Here is an 18,664-nt window from a genome sequence, read left to right as displayed (position 1 = left end):
GCAATCTTACTGAGAGAGTTAGCCCTTATTGTCTGCTTAAACCATCTGCAATCATTCCATTTCATGCTTAATTGGCAGCTTGTGTTGTCTACCACCAACAGATCTAGTTAGGTTTATAAACAGCATTTAGCCACATACCTGTATCCCATCTGTTTGACTGAGGTACAGCTGGATGTTTATGTAGTCTGGGCGGTTTTCCTGCCAAAGCTGGGAGGATCAGAAAAACATCAAATGAATTAATACGTCTCCTCTTAGAGAAGAATGCAGTTGCTCTTGTCCAGTACCCTGATTAAGCTGGATCTTCACAGAAGATGCAGTGGACACGTTAATGAAAATGACACATTTACATATCTTTCTTTTACCCAGAAGCTTCTTTACATCCCAGGATAGTGAAGAAATTCTTCTAAAAAGATTTTAAAATAGTTTGAAAATCCACCTGATCTCTGTTTTGAGAATTGAAGATGACTTCCAACTCCCATAAACACTCACCCACCCCCTTCCTTCAGTCTGCTCACTAGATGAGCTGGGGTTTCACTTTTCTTCAAAGGAAAGGATGCACCCAGACTCTCTAGATGCATTTTTCCCCCTTCTAGCAAGCTTCTTGACCATGCAAGGAGACTGTGTGTCCCTGAAGAAGGGTCACATAACCCCGATTGCAGGGCCTGTCCCAACATCCTTGCCTGTTTCCCCCCCCCCCCCCCCCCCAAAGAGTGAGTAAAATCCTGATTCCACTGAAGGAAATGGCAAAACTTCCATTGACTTCAGGGGAGGCAGGATTTCATCCGTTTTGTCCCACATGACTTTTTGAACCAGTCTTTCCATGTACATCAACAACAAATTTCATCTGCCATTTTGCTGCCAAACCACATAACTTGGTTTGGTCCCTCTGAAGTCCCAGCCTTCTCTAGTCATGTTTAATGGAAACACTTTTGTTACTAATCTAAATATATTCAAACAGATGTGTTTATTGTCAGTATCCCTTTAAAACCAACCCTGTGTAATCGTTCCCTTTACCTTGTTATGCAGCATACACAGCAAATCTGCAAACCAGCGAAAGGACTGGATTTCCCTGCACACCCAAATAAAGTAAAGTCTTCTGAGCTTGTAGCATTGCCAGTCATCACTTTAAAATGAAAATGATATGTTTGGGGAATTAATTAACACTAATTAATATGCTTTATATTCATTGTTCAAATGTTAATTTCCATTTCCATTAAGTGAAGTTAGTTTCCCCGCATCACACTGAAATGCCCAAATCAGTCTAAAAGGATGTACTTAAATACTGAACCCATAACACAGAACAACACACTTTACGGATACTATCTTTACAGCCGAACAGTATATACTGCACACTGACTGCATATATGACTTACGGTAAGAATGTTGATGCATACATCATAACCAAGATGAAAGTTGTTATCTAAAAGCAAAGCTGCCTGTTCATTTCAAATACATAATCTGGATTCTTTATTGCAATTATAAGGCAGAGTTCATTCCACAAACTCAGTTCGTCCCAGGGGAGGTGATGCTGATGAATGCAAACCTCACAAAATGCAACTCCAAAGCAAAGTTAGGGCCAAATTCTGCATTCAGGTGCATGCAAGCATCAGATGATTTCAATTATTACTTTATATGCACAGAGGCCTAAACAAGGTCAGAGCCCCATTGTGCTAGACAAAGGTATACTCCCCCAAAGAGCTTCAATGGATAAAGCATGTTCATGGACAAAGTTTGGCATTTGGTTTAGAAAACATGACACTTGTGCCAGGTTTCCTAATGGAGATGGAGACAAAACATGAATTCAGTAAAAGAGGGATGATCACCACGAACCAGGCTAGAAAATAAACATGAAAAATATCTACTGATCAATAGATTTTTAAAAAAAGTCTGCATGATTTTTTCTCAGATCAGCCATGGCTGACTTTATGTTATTGTTACTTACCTATAATTTAGCCATTTAGGGGACAAAATCCTTCCCCTTAAAACTATTTACAGATCATAAAGACCCATTGGAGACCATCCCAGCTGCATTCTGGACTTCCAAAATTCAGCAGTATATGTGTGTATTAGGCCAAATGCCATGTCCAGGGGGTAAGGTGTGGGATAATGGCATAGCTGCTCCATATCTCCTACTGCACAACATGAGTTACAGTAGCCGCTGTGGTCCCATATACCAGCATTAGGGCTACCAACTTCATAATGGCTACCAACTGGACAGCCCTGCCCTGCCTCTTCCCCTAAGACCCCACCCCAGCCCCTCCTTTTCCTCCAGGCCCTGCCCTGGCTCACTCCTTTTGCCCCCCCCCCCCCCCCCAGCTGCTCTCCTCCCTCTCCTTTCCTCACAGCTGGATCCTCTCCAGCTCCCCCTTCCCGCCCAAGCCGGGCTCCCTCTGCTCTAGAGCTGCAGCCTGATGCAGAGCCTGCCTGTCTGCCCATGAGATGCCAGTAGGAGGCAGTCCTGGCTGAACAGGGGCTTGCACAGTCTGATGACCTCGTGCCTCCTCGCCCTGCCCATGGTAACCAGACTTTTGGTGTCCAGTCTGTACATCTTACCAGACACTGCCAGGTCCCCTTTTCAACTGGACTTTCTGGTCGAAAACCGGGTACCCGCCAACCCTAACATCTGGGCCATTTTGCTAACGGATCTGTGTAACTGATGGATATGCCACCGTCCCTTTCCATATGCCTAAACCCTCCACTGCAGGCCTGCAGAGGCGCTGTGGAGCAAATACCCCATAGCACACAGGGTGTGGGGGCTCTGACCCCTTGTGTGAACTCTCCATAACCTGCAGAAAGGTGCTGGCTGCACTAGGCTTCATGCCTTGTGTGTCTGTAGTGGGAGTGCAGCATCCTTAATGACCTGACACCAGCTGCTGCGCATACAATGCTGTCCTGCAGACAAATGTTATTTCTCCCTATTCTGTATGTCGTTTGTGCTGGGAGAAACCAGAACCAAGGTAATGGTCTGACCATATGGGGTGAGATCACAAATACAATATCATACGTGCAGTACGTAAGTAATAAACTCTAGCCATTTACTCCAGCGCATCATTCTGAAATGATTAAAGAAAATTAATGTCTCTCAGCATAAATGAACTGCAAGATATACAAGAGGATTCACTGGGGACCATCTTTTATCAGTTCAGACTTTTGACTTGAGCAAACACACGCCAGTGGGAATGAGCTAGGTTGAATCAACGTGAGGTTGATCTATACTGTTTTGTGGCATGCATCATGTGAAGTGAATGGCAAGTCAAACATACACCTCTACCCCGATATAACGGTCCTCGGGAGACAAAAAATCTCACCGCGTTATAGGTGAGACCGCGTTGAACTTGCTTTGCCCCCCCCCCCCTTCCTTGTTCCCTGACCGCCCCCTCCAGAGACCCCTGTCCCTAATCACCCCCAGGACTCCACCCCCTACCCAACTCCCCTGCTCCCGGTCTCCTGACTGCTCCGATCCCTATCCACATCCCCGCCCCCTGACAGGCAGTCACCGGCAGCAGCGGGAAGCGGAGCAACCAGGGGCGGCTCTATGTTTTTTGCCGCCCCAAGCACTGCAGTCAGGCGGCCTTTGGCGGCATGCCGGCGGGCGGTCCGCTGGTCACCGGGATTTGGCGGCATTTCTGCGGGTGATCTGCCAGTCCCACGCCTTTGGCGTACCCGCCGCCGAAGTCGCAGGACCGGCGGACCTCCCGCAGGCATGCCACCGAAGGCTGCCTGACTGCCTCCCGCACGCCACCCCCCACATCTTGCCACCCCAGGCACGCACTTGCTGCACTGGTGCTCGGAGCCGCCCCTGGGAGCAACGTGGCCCCAGCCCGCTCCACTCTGCCACCTCCCAGCCGCGGCCGTCCGCTTCCCACCGCCGGTGAGTGTGGGGAGGTTGGGGAAAGGACGCCCTCCGCACTCACCAGCGGCAGGAAAGGGAAGTGGAGGGATGCGGCCCCAGCCCGCTCCGCTTTCCTTGCCCCAGCCCCAGCCCCAGCCGTGTCGCTGGGGGGAGAGGAGGTGTTGTGGAAAGGTCCTGCACTCACCTGCAGCAGGTAGCGAAGCGCTGCGGCTGGGAGCTGGCAGAGTGGAGCAGGGTGGGGCTGGGCTTCTCCGCTTCTGCCGCTGCCGGTGAGTGCAGGGGAGACTGCGGGGCCCCCAAAATTGCCCTCCCACAGTTTGTACCTCCTAAACCCTGGGGGGGAGGAGCCCCTGAACGCCCCTGAGACCCTCTACCCCTTATCCAACCCCTTGGCCCCGGCCAGACACGGCACCCTTAACACGCTGCTCAGAACAGTGTGTCAGAGCTTTACCGTGTTGTATGCAAACCCGTGTTATATCGGGTCGCGTTATATCGGGGTAGAGGTGTACATGGTTGGGTCTACCTACAGTAAGCTATGATGTGATAAATGTGCAGTATCATTACACAGCTAAAGATGTGTGTACGACATGCCGTGTCCACTGATATGCATGTTACTGAATATTACTACTTGTAATTAATCATTAATTTATAGACACCTGACCCATGCCAAAAAACTTCAGACTCTCTTTAAAAAAAACAATCATGATTTATAATAAATAGGCAACATTTATTAGATACCCGAGTGGAGACCCCAGCTGCTCAGAAAATATCAAAACCAAAACCAAACAGAAAACAAAAGGCTGCATCCTAGTCCTGAAGGATACCCCGATATCCTCCACAGCTGCATGTCCTTAGCAAAAAGGGCTTTGCCTGCCTACTCCATCAAGTTTGCACACAACAGTTATCATTTTCACCCCGCTGATCTCAATTTCTATGAAGGGACAAAAAACAACAGGCAGCCTATCCAGTGGACAGGTGCTCTGTACTGCTGATATCCTTACATATTAACAGCAAAACATTTCTTGCTGTTGCTTTTGTATAATATTGCAGTGCATGGCAGCAAGATTGGTTCATTGTAATGCTGGGCTATGGCATGCAGTGTTCGGAAGCGTCCCTTTATCTGATATTGAAAACATTCACTGGACACTAAGCTGCTGTGGCAACGTCTGTACAAGCCTTTCACTGCCTCTAGTAATATGCTGATAGAGGCAGCCGTCTCATTACCTACTGCTGGCCCATAGTTATGATATGTGACGTTTTTGCTCAACGCTGTCAGGGATAAACGCATCCTGGAGAAAATAGTCAGGATATCCATCGGGACTCCAGTCTTTTGGCAGAAATGAAAATGCGCTTCAGAAAATGGTACTCCCCGTTCGAAAGAGCATGACCTCAAGAGGTCACCTAGTCCAGGCCCCTGCTCCAAGATGAACAATTGACTTTGAGAGATGAAAATTAGTAGGGAACCTGTTAGGTTCTTTGGGGGCTGCACAGGGCACCAGGAGCTGCCACATAAAAGCCGGATTTTCAGAAGCACTGAGCACGACTCCGACTGAGATTGAGGGGAGCTGAGTGAGCTCAGCATCTCTGAAAATCGGGCTTTAAAAGGTTTTAATTTCACTCCAGCTACCAGCTGATCTCTGAACAAGTGTGTCATGTGTGAATTGTAAAAGACTTCGTAAGCTAATTTCAACTGTAAGCTCTTTGGGCCAGGGACCGTCTTTGCTCGGTTTGTACAGTGTCTAGCACAGTGGGGTATTGGCCCGTGACTGGGGCTACTAGACAGCAGTGTGATACACGTAATAAAAATAATAATGAAGCTATCTCCCATTGTGTAAGAGTGGGATTGGTAGAAGTTTGACAGCCCCGGTGACTCTCAGAGAGCCACTGAAAATTTTGTCTTACTGGATTTTAAAATGTTTTAAATTAACAATAATAATAATTTTAAAAGAGACAATTAAGGTTAGGATTTTCAAAGGGGCTTAAGAGAGTTAGGTGTCCAAGTCCCATTTAAGTTCAATGTGAGTTGCATGCCTGACTCCTTTGAGTTCTTGTAAAACACCTAGCTTAAGTGTTCTTGAAAATGATAGGCAAGGAGCTGTGACTGAAGCCAAATATACATCACACTGATACTGCTCAACCTTCCCCACGTGAGGAAAATGCACCTCAGTCCTGACTCTCAGCACCCCTGTTATCTCTATCCCTGACCTTGCGCTAACACAGACTGGGGAGTTTTCTAATTAAAAGGTTGGGATTGTAAACAAATATCCCCATGGACTTGGCAGAGCTCAAACTCACTTTTCACTGGCAGTTGAATGGGAAGCTCTGTCTATAAGACCTTTAGGGACCACTGTCCAACCCAAAGTATTGCACCTTTAGCATTCATTGGGCATGAACAGCCAGCATGAACGGATTTGGGATTTTCAATGCCAGACCTCAGTCCTCCTCCCTGTTCCTCTCTCCACAGGAGGGCAGTGTTACATGAATAGGTGTTACGCACATGCTGGAAGCATTTACAATATGCAACACGGAAGTAACTCTGGGAAAATGGCTTTAAAACGGTTAGGCTCACATACAGCAGCGTGTTGAGTACTGATGCGAATGGAGTTACTCCAATGCCTCCAGCCACACAGAGGCTAACCTCATAATTCAAGGATTCTTCAGAGGGACTCCCAAAAGGACCGTCTATGTATAGCCTGCAGAAAAAGCAGAAATACTTTTCAACAAACACATTAAAATACAATACAATAAAAAGGGTGCAATGAATGTAAAGCCTCTACAGAAACAGTTTAAATTAAATATTATTTCTGGGACTCAGAAGATGAAAGCTTTCCCTGGGAAAGCATATGTGGTGGAGGCTGTAGAGAGGAACCTAGGTCAAGACTGAAAAAAAAAAACCTAGGTATACTGAATCTCTAGAGACTCTGCATGATTACATGTGATGGCACATTTCTCAATGATGTGGACAGAGAGAGCCAAACTATGGCTGCCCTACAGTGGAGACAGTAACAACATGGCTGGTTGTGCTGGGGAAGGCAAGAAGCACTGCCTTGCATTGCCCATTAGGCTAGCAGTCCCAGAGGAGGCCTGCTTCCTGAACATCAGGCATGGCTGAGATGGCTCAACTGCCTACTCTACATTTTCATAAGTGTAGCAAGATCCACTCCCCTGCAACCTTCCCCTGGTGTCCATTATACTTCACATGGGCATAATGACTCCAGGGAATATAGGGGTGATATTGCACATTCTGATCATGCCCAGGAAGAGACATACATTAGCACAAATGATACAGTAAAAGACTATAAAGGGATGACTGAATGACCAAGAATGGCAACAGGGTGTGACACCTCTAGCATTTCAATTAAAAAAAAAATTAAAAAGGGAATTTCAATAGGAAGTCTGCACTTAGGCACTTTTGAAAATGTTACCCTATGTGATTGGGAGCCTAAGTCCCATTTTCAAAAGTCACTGAAGCACTGAGAAGCTAAGTCTCATTGAAAGTCAATGGAATTTAGGCTCCTAAGCCACTAAATCACTTCTGAAATGGGATTTAGGCATTTTTTAAAACGTTACCTCTAATTCTCTGTGGCAACTTTGAAAATCTCAGCCCCAGTCATTAGAAGAATTATAGACAACTCTATAAAATGTGTTGAACAATTTCATATAAATCAAGGTTATCTTTTTATTAATATTTAAGGATTGGATGCAGTTTTTGACTCATATTAGAGAAACCAAACTAACCAGAAGTAGTATCAGAATAGGTGGACTTGATACAAAAAAAAGCTAGGTCTTTGGTTCTTCCTTGCATTACACTTAGTGTAGCTATTTACACTTTTATGCAAAGTAAGCATAAAACAGCACCATTTTGATGGGCTCAGATGTAAAGGTAGGGGAGATTTGAGCCCTTATAGAATAGAATAATAGAATCATAGAATATTAGGGTTGGAAGGGACCTCAGGAGGTCATCTAGTCCAACCCCCTGCTCAAAGCAGGACAAACACCCATTAAATCATCTCAGCCAGGGCTTTGTGAAGCCGGGCCTTAAAAACCTCTAAGGATGGAGAGTCCACCACCTCCCTAGGTAATGCATTCCAGTGCTTCACCACCCTCCTAGTGAAATAATGTTTCCTGATATCCAACTTAGACCTTCCCCACTGCAACTGGAGACCATTGCTTCTTGTTCTGTCATCTGCCACCACTGAGAACAGCCTAGCTCCATCCTCTTTGGAATCCCCCTTCAGGTAGTTGAAGGTTGCTATCAAATCTCCCCTCACTCTTCTCTTCTGTAGACTAAATAACCCCAGTTCCTTCAGCCTCTCCTCGTAAGTCATGTGACCCATCCCCCTAATCATTTTTGTTGCCCTCTACTGGACTCTCTCCAATTTGTCCACATCCCTTCTGTGGTGGGGGGACCAAAACTGGATGCAATACTCTAGGTGTGGCCTCACCAGTGCCGAATAGAGGGTAATAATCACTTCCCTCGATCTGCTGGCAATGCTCCTAGTAATAGAGCCCAATATGCTGTTGGCCTTCTTGGCAACAAGGGCACCCTGCTGACTCATATCCAGCTTCTCGTCCACTGTAATTCCCAGGTCCTTTTCTGCAGAACCGCTGCTTAGCCAGTCGGTCCCCAGCCTGTAGCGGTACATGGGGTTCTTCTTTCCTAAGTGCAGGACTCTGCACTTGTCCTTGTTGAACCTCATCAGATTTCTTTTGGCCCAATCCTCCAATTTGTCTAGGTCACTCTGGACTATATCCCTACCCTCCAGCATATCGACCTCTTCCCCCAGCTTAATGTCCCCTGCAAACTTGCTGAGGGTGCAATGAATCCCATCATCCAGATCATTAATAAAGACGTTGAACAAAACCAGTCCCAGGGGGGACTGACCCCTGGGACACTCCACTTGATACCGGCTGCCAACTAAACATCGAGCCATTGATCACTAGCCGCTGAGCCCGACAATCTAGCCAGCTTTCTATCCACCTTATAGTCCATTCATCCATTCCATACTTCTTTAACTTGGCAGCAAGAATACTGTGGGAGACTGTATCAAAAGTTTTGCTATAGTCAAGCTATATCACATCCACCACTTTCCCCATATCCACAGTGCCAGTTATCTCATCATAGAAGACAATCAGGTTGGTCAGGCATGACTTGCCCTTGTTGAATCCATGTTGACTATTCTAGATCACCTTCCTCTCCTCCAAGTGCTTCAAAATGGATTCCTTGAGGACTTGCTGCACGATTTTGCCAGGGACTGAAGTGAGGCTGACCGGTCTGTAGTTCCCCGGGTTCTCTTTCTTCCCTTTTTAAAATATGGGCAGTATATTTGCCTTTTTCCAGGGGACCTTCCCTGAATGCCACGAATTTTCAAAAATTATGGCCAATGGCTCTGCAATCAGATCAGCCAACTCCCTCAGCACCCTTGGATGCATGAGATCTGGACCCATGGATTTGTGCACGTCCAGCTTTTCTAAATAGTCCTTAACCTGTTCTTTCACCACTGAGGGCTGCTCACCTCCTCCCCATACTCTGTTGCCCAGTACAGCAGTCTGGGAGCTGATCTTGTCTGTGAAGATCAAGGCAAAAAAAGTATTGAGTACTTCAGCTTTTTTCACATCATCTGTCACTATGTTGCCTCACCCATTCAGTAAAGGTCCCACACTTTCCCTGACCTAGTTCTTGTTGCTAACATACCTGTGGAAACCCTTCTTGTTACCCTTCACATTCCTTGCTAGCTGCAACTCCAATTGTGTCTTGGCCTTCCTGATGACACCCCTGCATGCTCCAGCAATATTTTTATACTCTTCCCTAGTCATCTGTCCAAATTTCCACTTCTTGTAAGCTTCCTTTTTGAGTTTAAGCTCACCGAATATTTCACTGTTAAGCCAAGCTGGTCACCTGCCATATTTGCTATTCTTTCTGCACATCAGGATGGTTTCTTCCTGTGCCCTCAATAAGGCTTCTTTAAAATACAGCCAGCTGTCCTGGACTCCTTGCCTCCTCATATTAGCCTCCCAGGGGATCCTGCCCATCAGTTTCCTAAGGGAGTTTAAGTCTGCTTTTCTGAAGTCCAGGGTCCATATTTTGCTACTCTCCTTTCTTCCTTTTGTCAGGATCCTGAACTCAACCATCTCATGGTCACTGTTGCCTAGGCTGCCACCCACTTCTACTTCCCTTACCAATTCTTCCCTGTTTGTAAGCAGCAGGTCAAGAGGAGCATGGCCCCTAGTCGGTTCCTCCAGCACTTGTACCAGGAAGTTGTCCCCAACACTCTTCAATAACTTCCTGGATTGTCTGTGCATTGCTGTATTGTTCTCCCAGCAGATGGCAGGGTGACTGAAGTCCCCTATTAGAACCAGGGCCTGTGATCTGAAAACTTCTGTTACTTGTCCGAAGAAAGCCTCATCTACCTCATCCTTCTGATCCAGTGGTCTATAGCAGATGTCCACCACAACATCATCCTTGTTCCTCTCGCCTCTAAACTTAACCCAAAGACTCTCAACAGGCTTTTCTCCAGTTTCAAACTGGAGCTCTGAGCAATCATACCACTCTCTTACATACAATGCAACTCCTCCACCTTTCCTCCCCTGCCTGTCCTTCCTGAACAGTTTATACCCATCCATGACAATGCTCCAGTCATGTGAACTGCCCACTAAGTTTCTGTTATTCCAATCACATCATAGTTCCTTGACTGTGCCAGGACTTCCAATTCTTCCTGCTTGTTTCCCAGGCTTCTTGCGTTCGTGTACATACACCTAAGATAACTAGCCAATTGCCCTACTTTCTCAGGAGGCTTCCCATCTCAGAATCAGGAGGCTTCCCATCTTGTACCCTCCTCCTTGCGTTTCCTCCCGGGATCCCACTCCCCCACTTACCTCTGGGCTTAGGTCACCATCCCCCGGCGAACCTACTTAAGAGCCCTCCTCACTAAGTTAGCAAGCCTGCCTGTGAAGATGCTCTTCCCTCTCTTTGTTAGGTGGATCCCATCTCTTCCTAGCAATATAGTCCCAGAATATCCCATATAGGCAGTGTCTGTGTGTTCAGCTAAATATATTATTCATATGGCAATTATTTAGGAAAACAAGTTACCTTATTTGTCCCAGAACAAACATTCTACCCCAAATTGGTCAGACTTTATACTGAGATCCCATTTAAAAATAGTTTATAAAGTGTTAGTAGATAATTCCTAGCTATTTTAATAAATGGTTAATCAACTGTTATAGTTATTAAATCCCCAAAGTCAACAGGTACCTTATAACCATGGGTTGTAAACATCTATAACATCTTCTAGTGAAGTGCATATGACCCCTACTATGAATATCTCTGATATGCTTATAGCAGCTATTCATCATTTATTAACCATTTAGAAACCATTTGTGAATGGACCCTTAATATAAAAAGTGACCGTGAAAACAATTATTTTGATTTAATTGATTTTTAGTGCACATGCACTTACATGCATGTAAGTGCATGTGCACTAAAATTAAATGTTTAATTTCATCATTTTCAGTAAAATTATATAATTTCTCTTCCTAATTCACCATTTATAATGGTTAGTGTTTCACTTACCATCATATATGCCTCTCATTATACCTCCATAATTGCTTTTGCCATTGCACAAAACAAAGGTGCAACAATATCAGAAGTACTGCCAACCTCCCCTCTTTACCTGGTTGAATCTCCTCAAATTAGCAACTGATCCTTCTATAAACTAGCTAGATTTCTTTTTTAAAGTCTTGGGGCTATTACCTTATTGATCCTATGAATGACTTCATAAATACCTTTATGAAATCCCAGTGCTAATCAATATCGGGTCCCCAGACAGCACAGTGATGAGCATGGCACAAAAACAGATTAGGAAGAAATATGGACAGGTAACTTCATTTCCAGGCTGGGAAAGAAATTTAGCAAGATGTGTGCATGCATCTTGTAAAAATAGGACTTTGTTTCTATCTTTTCATAAAATATACTATAACATTTTTCTCTAGTTACTTAATAAATGTACCAAATTGATATATAAACTATATAAATGGGTAACTTTACTGAACCGATGACAGTTCTTGAGTAATGAGTGGAGTACAGCAGTTGCTTAACAGACCACTGCAACACTGCACAGCCATTTAATAGAGATGGTAAAGAAGCATCTGTTACCTAAATGAAATAGAAGTGGGAATGTAGATAGCCAAACCGTAATTAATCAAACTGGGATTTGGAACAGAGAACTTTAAAGTATTCCTAGACTGCAATGTAAGCCCAGGGTTAGTAGAACCCGAATGAGCAGATCCTGGATTTGTTAACTTAGGGCTTGAACATCAACCCTCATTTGTAACCCCAGGCTAGGAATTGTTGAACCCTGGGTCCCAACCTGGGGCTCCAGCCTCTACATTACGTTATGTGGGCTCAAGGCCAGTCACTCATATCCAGCTTGCCTAGCACCCTACCAAAATGTGGCTGCTCTAGCCCTTTGTTCATGATGCAGTGAGGGAAAATTTGACTGCTCACCAAACTTGACTGTCCAGAGAACAAAGAAAGTCAGCCAATGGGGTTTTCGAATATTTTTGGTGGACTCCCAGGGTCCAGTGGGGCTGTGTCTACACTGCAAAGCAATTATGGCTTGAACCCTGGGTTAGCACCATTTGTGCATAGATAGAAAGGGGGTTAGGCTTGAACCTGATTTCAAATCCTGGGCTTACATTGCAGTATAGACTTACCCTTAGAGAAAATTGCCACAGATGCTTTAATGACAAATAGTATGCCTCTCAGATGTACATCTCATCTGTAAAATGGCACCTCCAACAGCACAGTAATACCTAAGACAGTTGAGGTCTAATTCTGGGGTATTGGTGTAGAAAAAAAATCTGTACTGAATCACCAGAACCAATTCCTGCAGCCCACAGGCATTCCTTGGATGTTTCTCATCCTTGTAACCTAGCCAGACCCTGCTTAGCTTGTGAGATCTAACAAGATCACAGCCAAGATGATAGGGATACAAGAACAGAGCAAACACTTGCCTTGCATTTTTTACGAATTTCTTTTTCTTTCTACTACAAAGGTTTTGGTTCTTCCTTGAATATATAGTGTCATGGCCAAAATCATGAAAAACCAAAAGCAAATCAGGCAAATGGGACTTCAAAGATGATGGCCTGGCATCCTTTCTGAGAATAGCTTCACACCACATTGCAGCAATTCCGCAGGCTTGTACAAAGATCTGCTTCAGATGGTCTAAAATCGAGGGCAACGTACTATGGCCTGACCCTACAAAAGGCTAAACAACTCCTGGAAATACTGAATGCCCTCAAATCCCAGTCACGTCAATGGGAGTTGAAGCTGCTCAACACCTTGCAAAACTGGACCCAGAAGCAGCAAATTACTTAAGCAAGTGCTGAATTCTATGCCTATTATACAAAGCACTTAAGAATATGCTTAACATTAAGTATATGCATATGTACTGCTTTGCTGAACTAGGGCCATAAACATCAGGCTTTATTAGACAATTCCAAAAGGAGCAAAAGCAAAGCTGCATGTATGAGCAATTAGAGCTGGACCCTGCTTCCATTCAAGTCAATGGAAAAACTCCCATACTGAAGGATCAAGGCTTTACTGAACTGACTAATGATTCAAACTCACAAGCATATGGAGAATCTTATGTATCTTTTAAGTCCTGTCAACACTTCCCCCACTCAACTGATAGTAATGAGAAGTTTTGCATAAAAACCGGCATGGCCGCAAACGAAACCTAACCGTGTTCTATTAAGACGGCCAAGCCAAAGGGAGCTGATTTGATTTCTTGTCTTGAACTTAGTCTCAGATGCATCCTGTTACAGAGAAGTTTTTATTTAAAAACATCATTAATTTAAAATGTATAAAGGGATTACAATCTTAATAAAGTTTTATTAACTCCCCCTAGCAAAGCAATTCAAATGAATTACCATTTTTCACATTTATTAATTTTCAGGCTTAAGGGTTGCTCTCAATTATTCTAGCATAACATCTCTAAACACAGCAGAGGGGAAGCACAGGGGGAAAAAAATGTGCCACAGGAAGAATCATGGCATGGTGTATATATACATATATTAAAAAAAACCCTCAAAGAAACTTGGAATGTGTATGAACTGTGTAAAAGTATAACACCCCTGTTATATTCCACTACACAACTGCAAATGCTGCTGCTATGTCTTGCCTTTTTTCAAGGCTTTGGGGAGCAGTTAGGGGGACCACAGGTGATGTTAATGGAGCAATAAGCTGGATAAGGGAGTTCATATAGAATTCTGATGAAAGTTGTATCAGAATTTGTATCTTGAAGAAAAATGGATGGAATCTGAGTATTGAACGTTATTTACCAGAGGTGAAATCCTAGCCCCAAATAAGTCAGAGGCAAAACTCCTATTGACTTGAGTGTAGACAGGATTCCACCCAAGGAAATGAGCGTTGGTACCCCAGATACCTGACCCAGAGACCGGTTATGCCAATGGACAGATTCACACTCACTTCAATAGGCTTTGGATTAAGTCTAAATAAATAGAAATTTGTAGGTTTTAGTCTCTCCCTCTGTAGTCTGCTAGACCAATATTTACCTGCCTTACAGGGATGATTCTTCTTCTTTTTCCTTTATGACGCTTTTCCTGGTGAGGGTTGCAGCGGCAGCATGGCGAGTAGGGAGGACCAGACCTCCTTTTCCTCCGCAACAGGTTCCAGCTCCTCCTGGGGGATTCCTCAGTGTTCCCAAACCAGCCAGGAGATATAATCCCTCCAGCATGTCCTGGGTCAGCCTCGGGACCTCCACCCAGTGAGATGTCTGGTAGAGTTCCATCAGAAGCCTCCCAGGGGGCATCCTTATCAGGTCCCGAACCACCTCAGCTGGCTCCTCTTAATCCAAGGAGTAGGGGCTCTACTCCGAGGCCCTCCCAAATAGCCAAGCTCCTCACCCTGTCTCGGAGAGTAAGCCCAGCCACCCTGTGGAGAAACCTCATTTCCACTGCTTGTACCTGTGATCTCGTCCTTTCAGTCATTACCCAAAGCTCATGACCACAGGTAAGAATGGGGATGTAGAGAGACCTGTAAACCGAGTGCTTCATTTGAGAACTCAGCTCCCACTTCACCACCATGGATTGATACGGTACCAGCATCACTGCTGCCGTTGCACCAATCTGCTGGTTGATCTTACGCTCCTGCTTGCCAACCCTTGTGAACAAGACCCCTAGATACTTGAACTCTTCCACTAAGGGCAGCTGCTCCCCGCTCCCCCTCCCCTGGAGAGAGCAGCCTTTCTTCCAGGAGAGGAACATGACCTCCAGTTTGGAGGTGCTGAGTCTCATCCCAGCCGCTTCACACTCAGCAGAGAAACATTCCTTAACTAACATTTGTAAAGGACTTGGACTCACTTGAATAAAACGTGCAGAACACCTCTAAGATGCGGCCTTTCCTATCCATCCACAAAGCTAAAACTCTCACCCAGGCTCTCATCATTTCACTTCTCAACTACTGCAGCATCCTTTTCCCTGGCCTTGACAAATGCAATCTTACTCCACTCTTATCCATTCTGAATGCTGCTGCAAAGACCATTTCCCTAGTCTATTGCTCTGACCATGTCACTCCTCTCTTTACATCTCTCCTCTATTCCCCTTTCTCTATTGCATCAAACGTAAGCGGCTTCTCTTCACTTCCTGACCCTTTACAGCCTATCCCCACCCTACCTATCACCTCTCATTCACTCTCCAGATGTCAACTCCTGCTTCCGATCAGCCCAGGAGGTCAGTCTCCATCACCCACGCATTACATTTTCAAACAAGTACCTATGTGATGTCTCCCATTCTGCCCCTTGTGTTTGGGAGGACTCCAACATTACAAAACTACTTCAATATCTCCTTTACATCCCTCCTTAAAAACTCTCTTTTGATGTGATGCCTCCAAAAATTGACAAGAGTTTGGCTGCTGGTGTGCCTAGATAACTGCCTATCATGCTTACCAACACTGTCTCATTGGTTCCTTGTACCCCCCTCCCCACATTTGTCTGTCTGTAGCCATCTCTTGTCTCTTGTTTTACACTTCGATTGTAAGCTCTTTGGGGCAGGATCTAGCCTTCTGTTCTGTTTTTAAATAGCATCTAGCACAATGTGGTCCTGGCCTAGGACTACAGTAATAAAAATGATAAATGGGACAGAACTGGAAATTTAAATCTGGGTATATCTGGAACATAAATTAGGCACACAGTGTGCAAAGGTATGTGGACAGTTGTTCCTGCCTCATTTTGAATATTTGACCCAATATATAGGTTGCTTAGATTATATTAGTACAAGTTATAGAGGTTCACATTATTTTACCTTCCAAATAAACCACGTTTGTCATTATTACAGAATACTTGCAACACCACGACAAATTAATAAACAGATCTCCAAGTAGTTGTTTGGTCTTTGTAAGGCAAAATACTGTATCTTACATTTTAATTTAAACTTCAAATAATTAACCTAAACTCTGAAAGCACTGTGCTCAGAAAACTTGTAATTTTTGACAGCATTTCAATATCCTTAGTCTTTTTTCACAATACACAGAGCAACAATTGAATAACATAGGAGTCCGCCTTGGTTTGGACACATTTCCAGACCTACAATATGCATTGCTTTCACGATTTAAAGTGTAACAAAAGGTGACATCTGGCATGTGAAACTGGAAATCCCCGTGTGTTCTCCTGACATTGAAAAGGACGATGTTTTCATTAAAGAAAACAGCAACCACCTAGACATCAGCTTTTTGAAAACCCAGTGGGTCCAATTAGCTTCATATATTTCTTTTTACATCAGATGTCAAAGCACTAATATTTTAATTCAATTTATATTAGGGTCTTTATTTTGAACGGCTTGTGCTCAATTTCTATCAGATTGACTATGCAATTCTTTCTTTTCAATATCAAGCACTGCTTTTTTCTTAGACTATGCACAGTGGCTTTTAGAGGTTTTCCCCCCCTTTTTATAGAATCCGCTTTCTTTAGGGTATTTATTGGTACAATGTTTAAGTTATAATAAAAGGTTTGCTCAAAAACCACATGGAATCAATTACCTTCATATTTTATTTTCACAGACGATTCCAAATTATTATTTCAGTGCAAGTTCTAGCAAACATTTTGTTTTGAAACATCTCCACTAGATTTCTTTCTTATTGATTGTGCAGATCTTTCCTTTCATATTTTCCCTAGACCATAAAGATTATCTTCTTTCCCTTCCAGACAGAATCAGATCTTTTTAGAGAGACATGTACTAATCTGCAATATAGAGGTGGAAATTATTCATTTCAGAAACTATCTAGTAGGATTTTAAAGCATCATACAGGAAAAGCCTGCCTGGGAAATTTCCCAGAATGTTACATGGCTTCCTGAAATAAGGAAAAAAAAATATTAAACAATACCACCCTGCCCCACCCCTTGCATTTATACGATACAATTTCCAAGTAGGATACAGTGTGTATGCCGACAAGAGCGTGTGTGTACCTAATGCACCTTCAAACCCACAAATCTGTGTACACAAAAGGTAAAAGAAATTCTCTCCTTTTGCAGAAGGACCTCGGGACATAAGCAGGACATAATTGGGACATAGGCTTTGTTGGCTCTCTGCACACAGGGAAATTGGCACTCAATCTGTGGGTACCAATGGGTGCACAATTACCCAGCCCGCATACAGGAATTTGGAGGTGGTGGACCTGCTGTGATTCTTAACACAGGTGGCTTGGGATGGGTTTCCTGTGTTTCAATTTACATTTTTATATCCGAAAAGCAGAATGCTTTAAGATAAGGAGTTGGATTCTCTGCTAATGTCTCACAGTGTATGTCTACGCTGCATCTGAGAGGTATGAGTCCCAGCCCAGGTAGACAGACTCATGCTAGACCTAGCATGCTAAAAATAGCAGTGTGGACATTGTATCATATGTGCCAGCTCGGGCTAGCCACTCAAGTACAGACCCGGGGGGGGAGAGGGGGGTTGAGTGGGCTTGGATTCAAGTGGCCAGCCCGAGCTTCCGCCAGTGCTGCAACGTCCACCCTAAGTTCCCTGTAAGCTGCACGGCCGCCCAGCAGCCTATTTAGTGCACTGCAGGCACTTAGGGAACCAGCCCAGGAACCTGCCATGGCCAGGGGGAGGGGCGCCTCTCCCCTCTCCCCTGCCTCCACCTAGCCTGGTCCCCAACCTGCCACGGGAGGGGTGCTCCTCCCCTCCCCTCCCCCAGCCCCAACTCACCCTGCAGCTTGGACTTGCCATGGCCCGGACCCAGGCGTGACCGGATTGGGTCCAGACGCGGCCCCAGGTGCAGCTGGATCGGGCCCAGGCGCAGATCTAGGCATGGCTGGGGCGGCGTGGCATGGCACAGCCCCGGAGGTGCCTGGGCTGGCCCCAGGTGCAGTCGGCACGGCCCAGGCAGCCCTCCCCCGGCCCGGACCTGCTGGGTCCAGGGGAGGGGCGCCTATCCTGCAGCCCCAGTGCTCCCGTGGTGGGGACGGGCGCCTCTCTCCCCCAGCCCAGGTGCTGCTGCAGGAAGAGTGCGCAGGGGGGAGTCCTCCAGTAGCCCTGGAACACCCCAAACCCCTGATCCTCAGCCCCACCCCAGAGCCAGCACCCCCAGCCCTTCACACCCTGCATCCAACCCTCTGCCCCAGCCCTGAGCCCCTCATCCCTGGACCCAACCCAAAGCCCACATCGCCAGCCAGAGCCCTCACACCCCTGCACCCCAACCTTCTGCCCCAGCCCTGAGCCCCCTCCCACACTCCAAACCCGTTGGCCCCACCCCCACCACCTGAATTTTGTTATGTGCACCAATATGAAGCTGAT

The 18,664-nt window shown here is 45.3% G+C and overlaps 1 protein-coding gene across 3 annotated transcripts in view; it reads right to left on the bottom strand.

Moving 5' to 3' along the window:
- The window catches only part of NOX4 (NADPH oxidase 4), a 135,914-nt gene that overhangs the window by 13,054 nt on the left and 104,196 nt on the right, over positions 1 to 18,664 (bottom strand). For all 3 annotated transcript variants that reach the window (XM_054015679.1, XM_054015680.1, XM_054015681.1), the window contains 3 exons: positions 6,427 to 6,546; positions 1,015 to 1,123; positions 139 to 207 (listed from right to left, as the gene is read on the bottom strand). In XM_054015679.1, coding sequence (XP_053871654.1) covers positions 139 to 207; positions 1,015 to 1,123; positions 6,427 to 6,546 — 298 coding nt within the window. The remainder of the gene's footprint in view (positions 1 to 138; positions 208 to 1,014; positions 1,124 to 6,426; positions 6,547 to 18,664) is intronic.

This window comes from Malaclemys terrapin, chromosome 1, assembly GCF_027887155.1.
Source record: "Malaclemys terrapin pileata isolate rMalTer1 chromosome 1, rMalTer1.hap1, whole genome shotgun sequence".
NCBI classification, from domain to species: domain Eukaryota; kingdom Metazoa; phylum Chordata; order Testudines; family Emydidae; genus Malaclemys; species Malaclemys terrapin.
The sequence above is the reverse complement of the archived record's forward strand: the minus strand, read 5'-3'. Positions and strand labels throughout refer to the sequence as shown.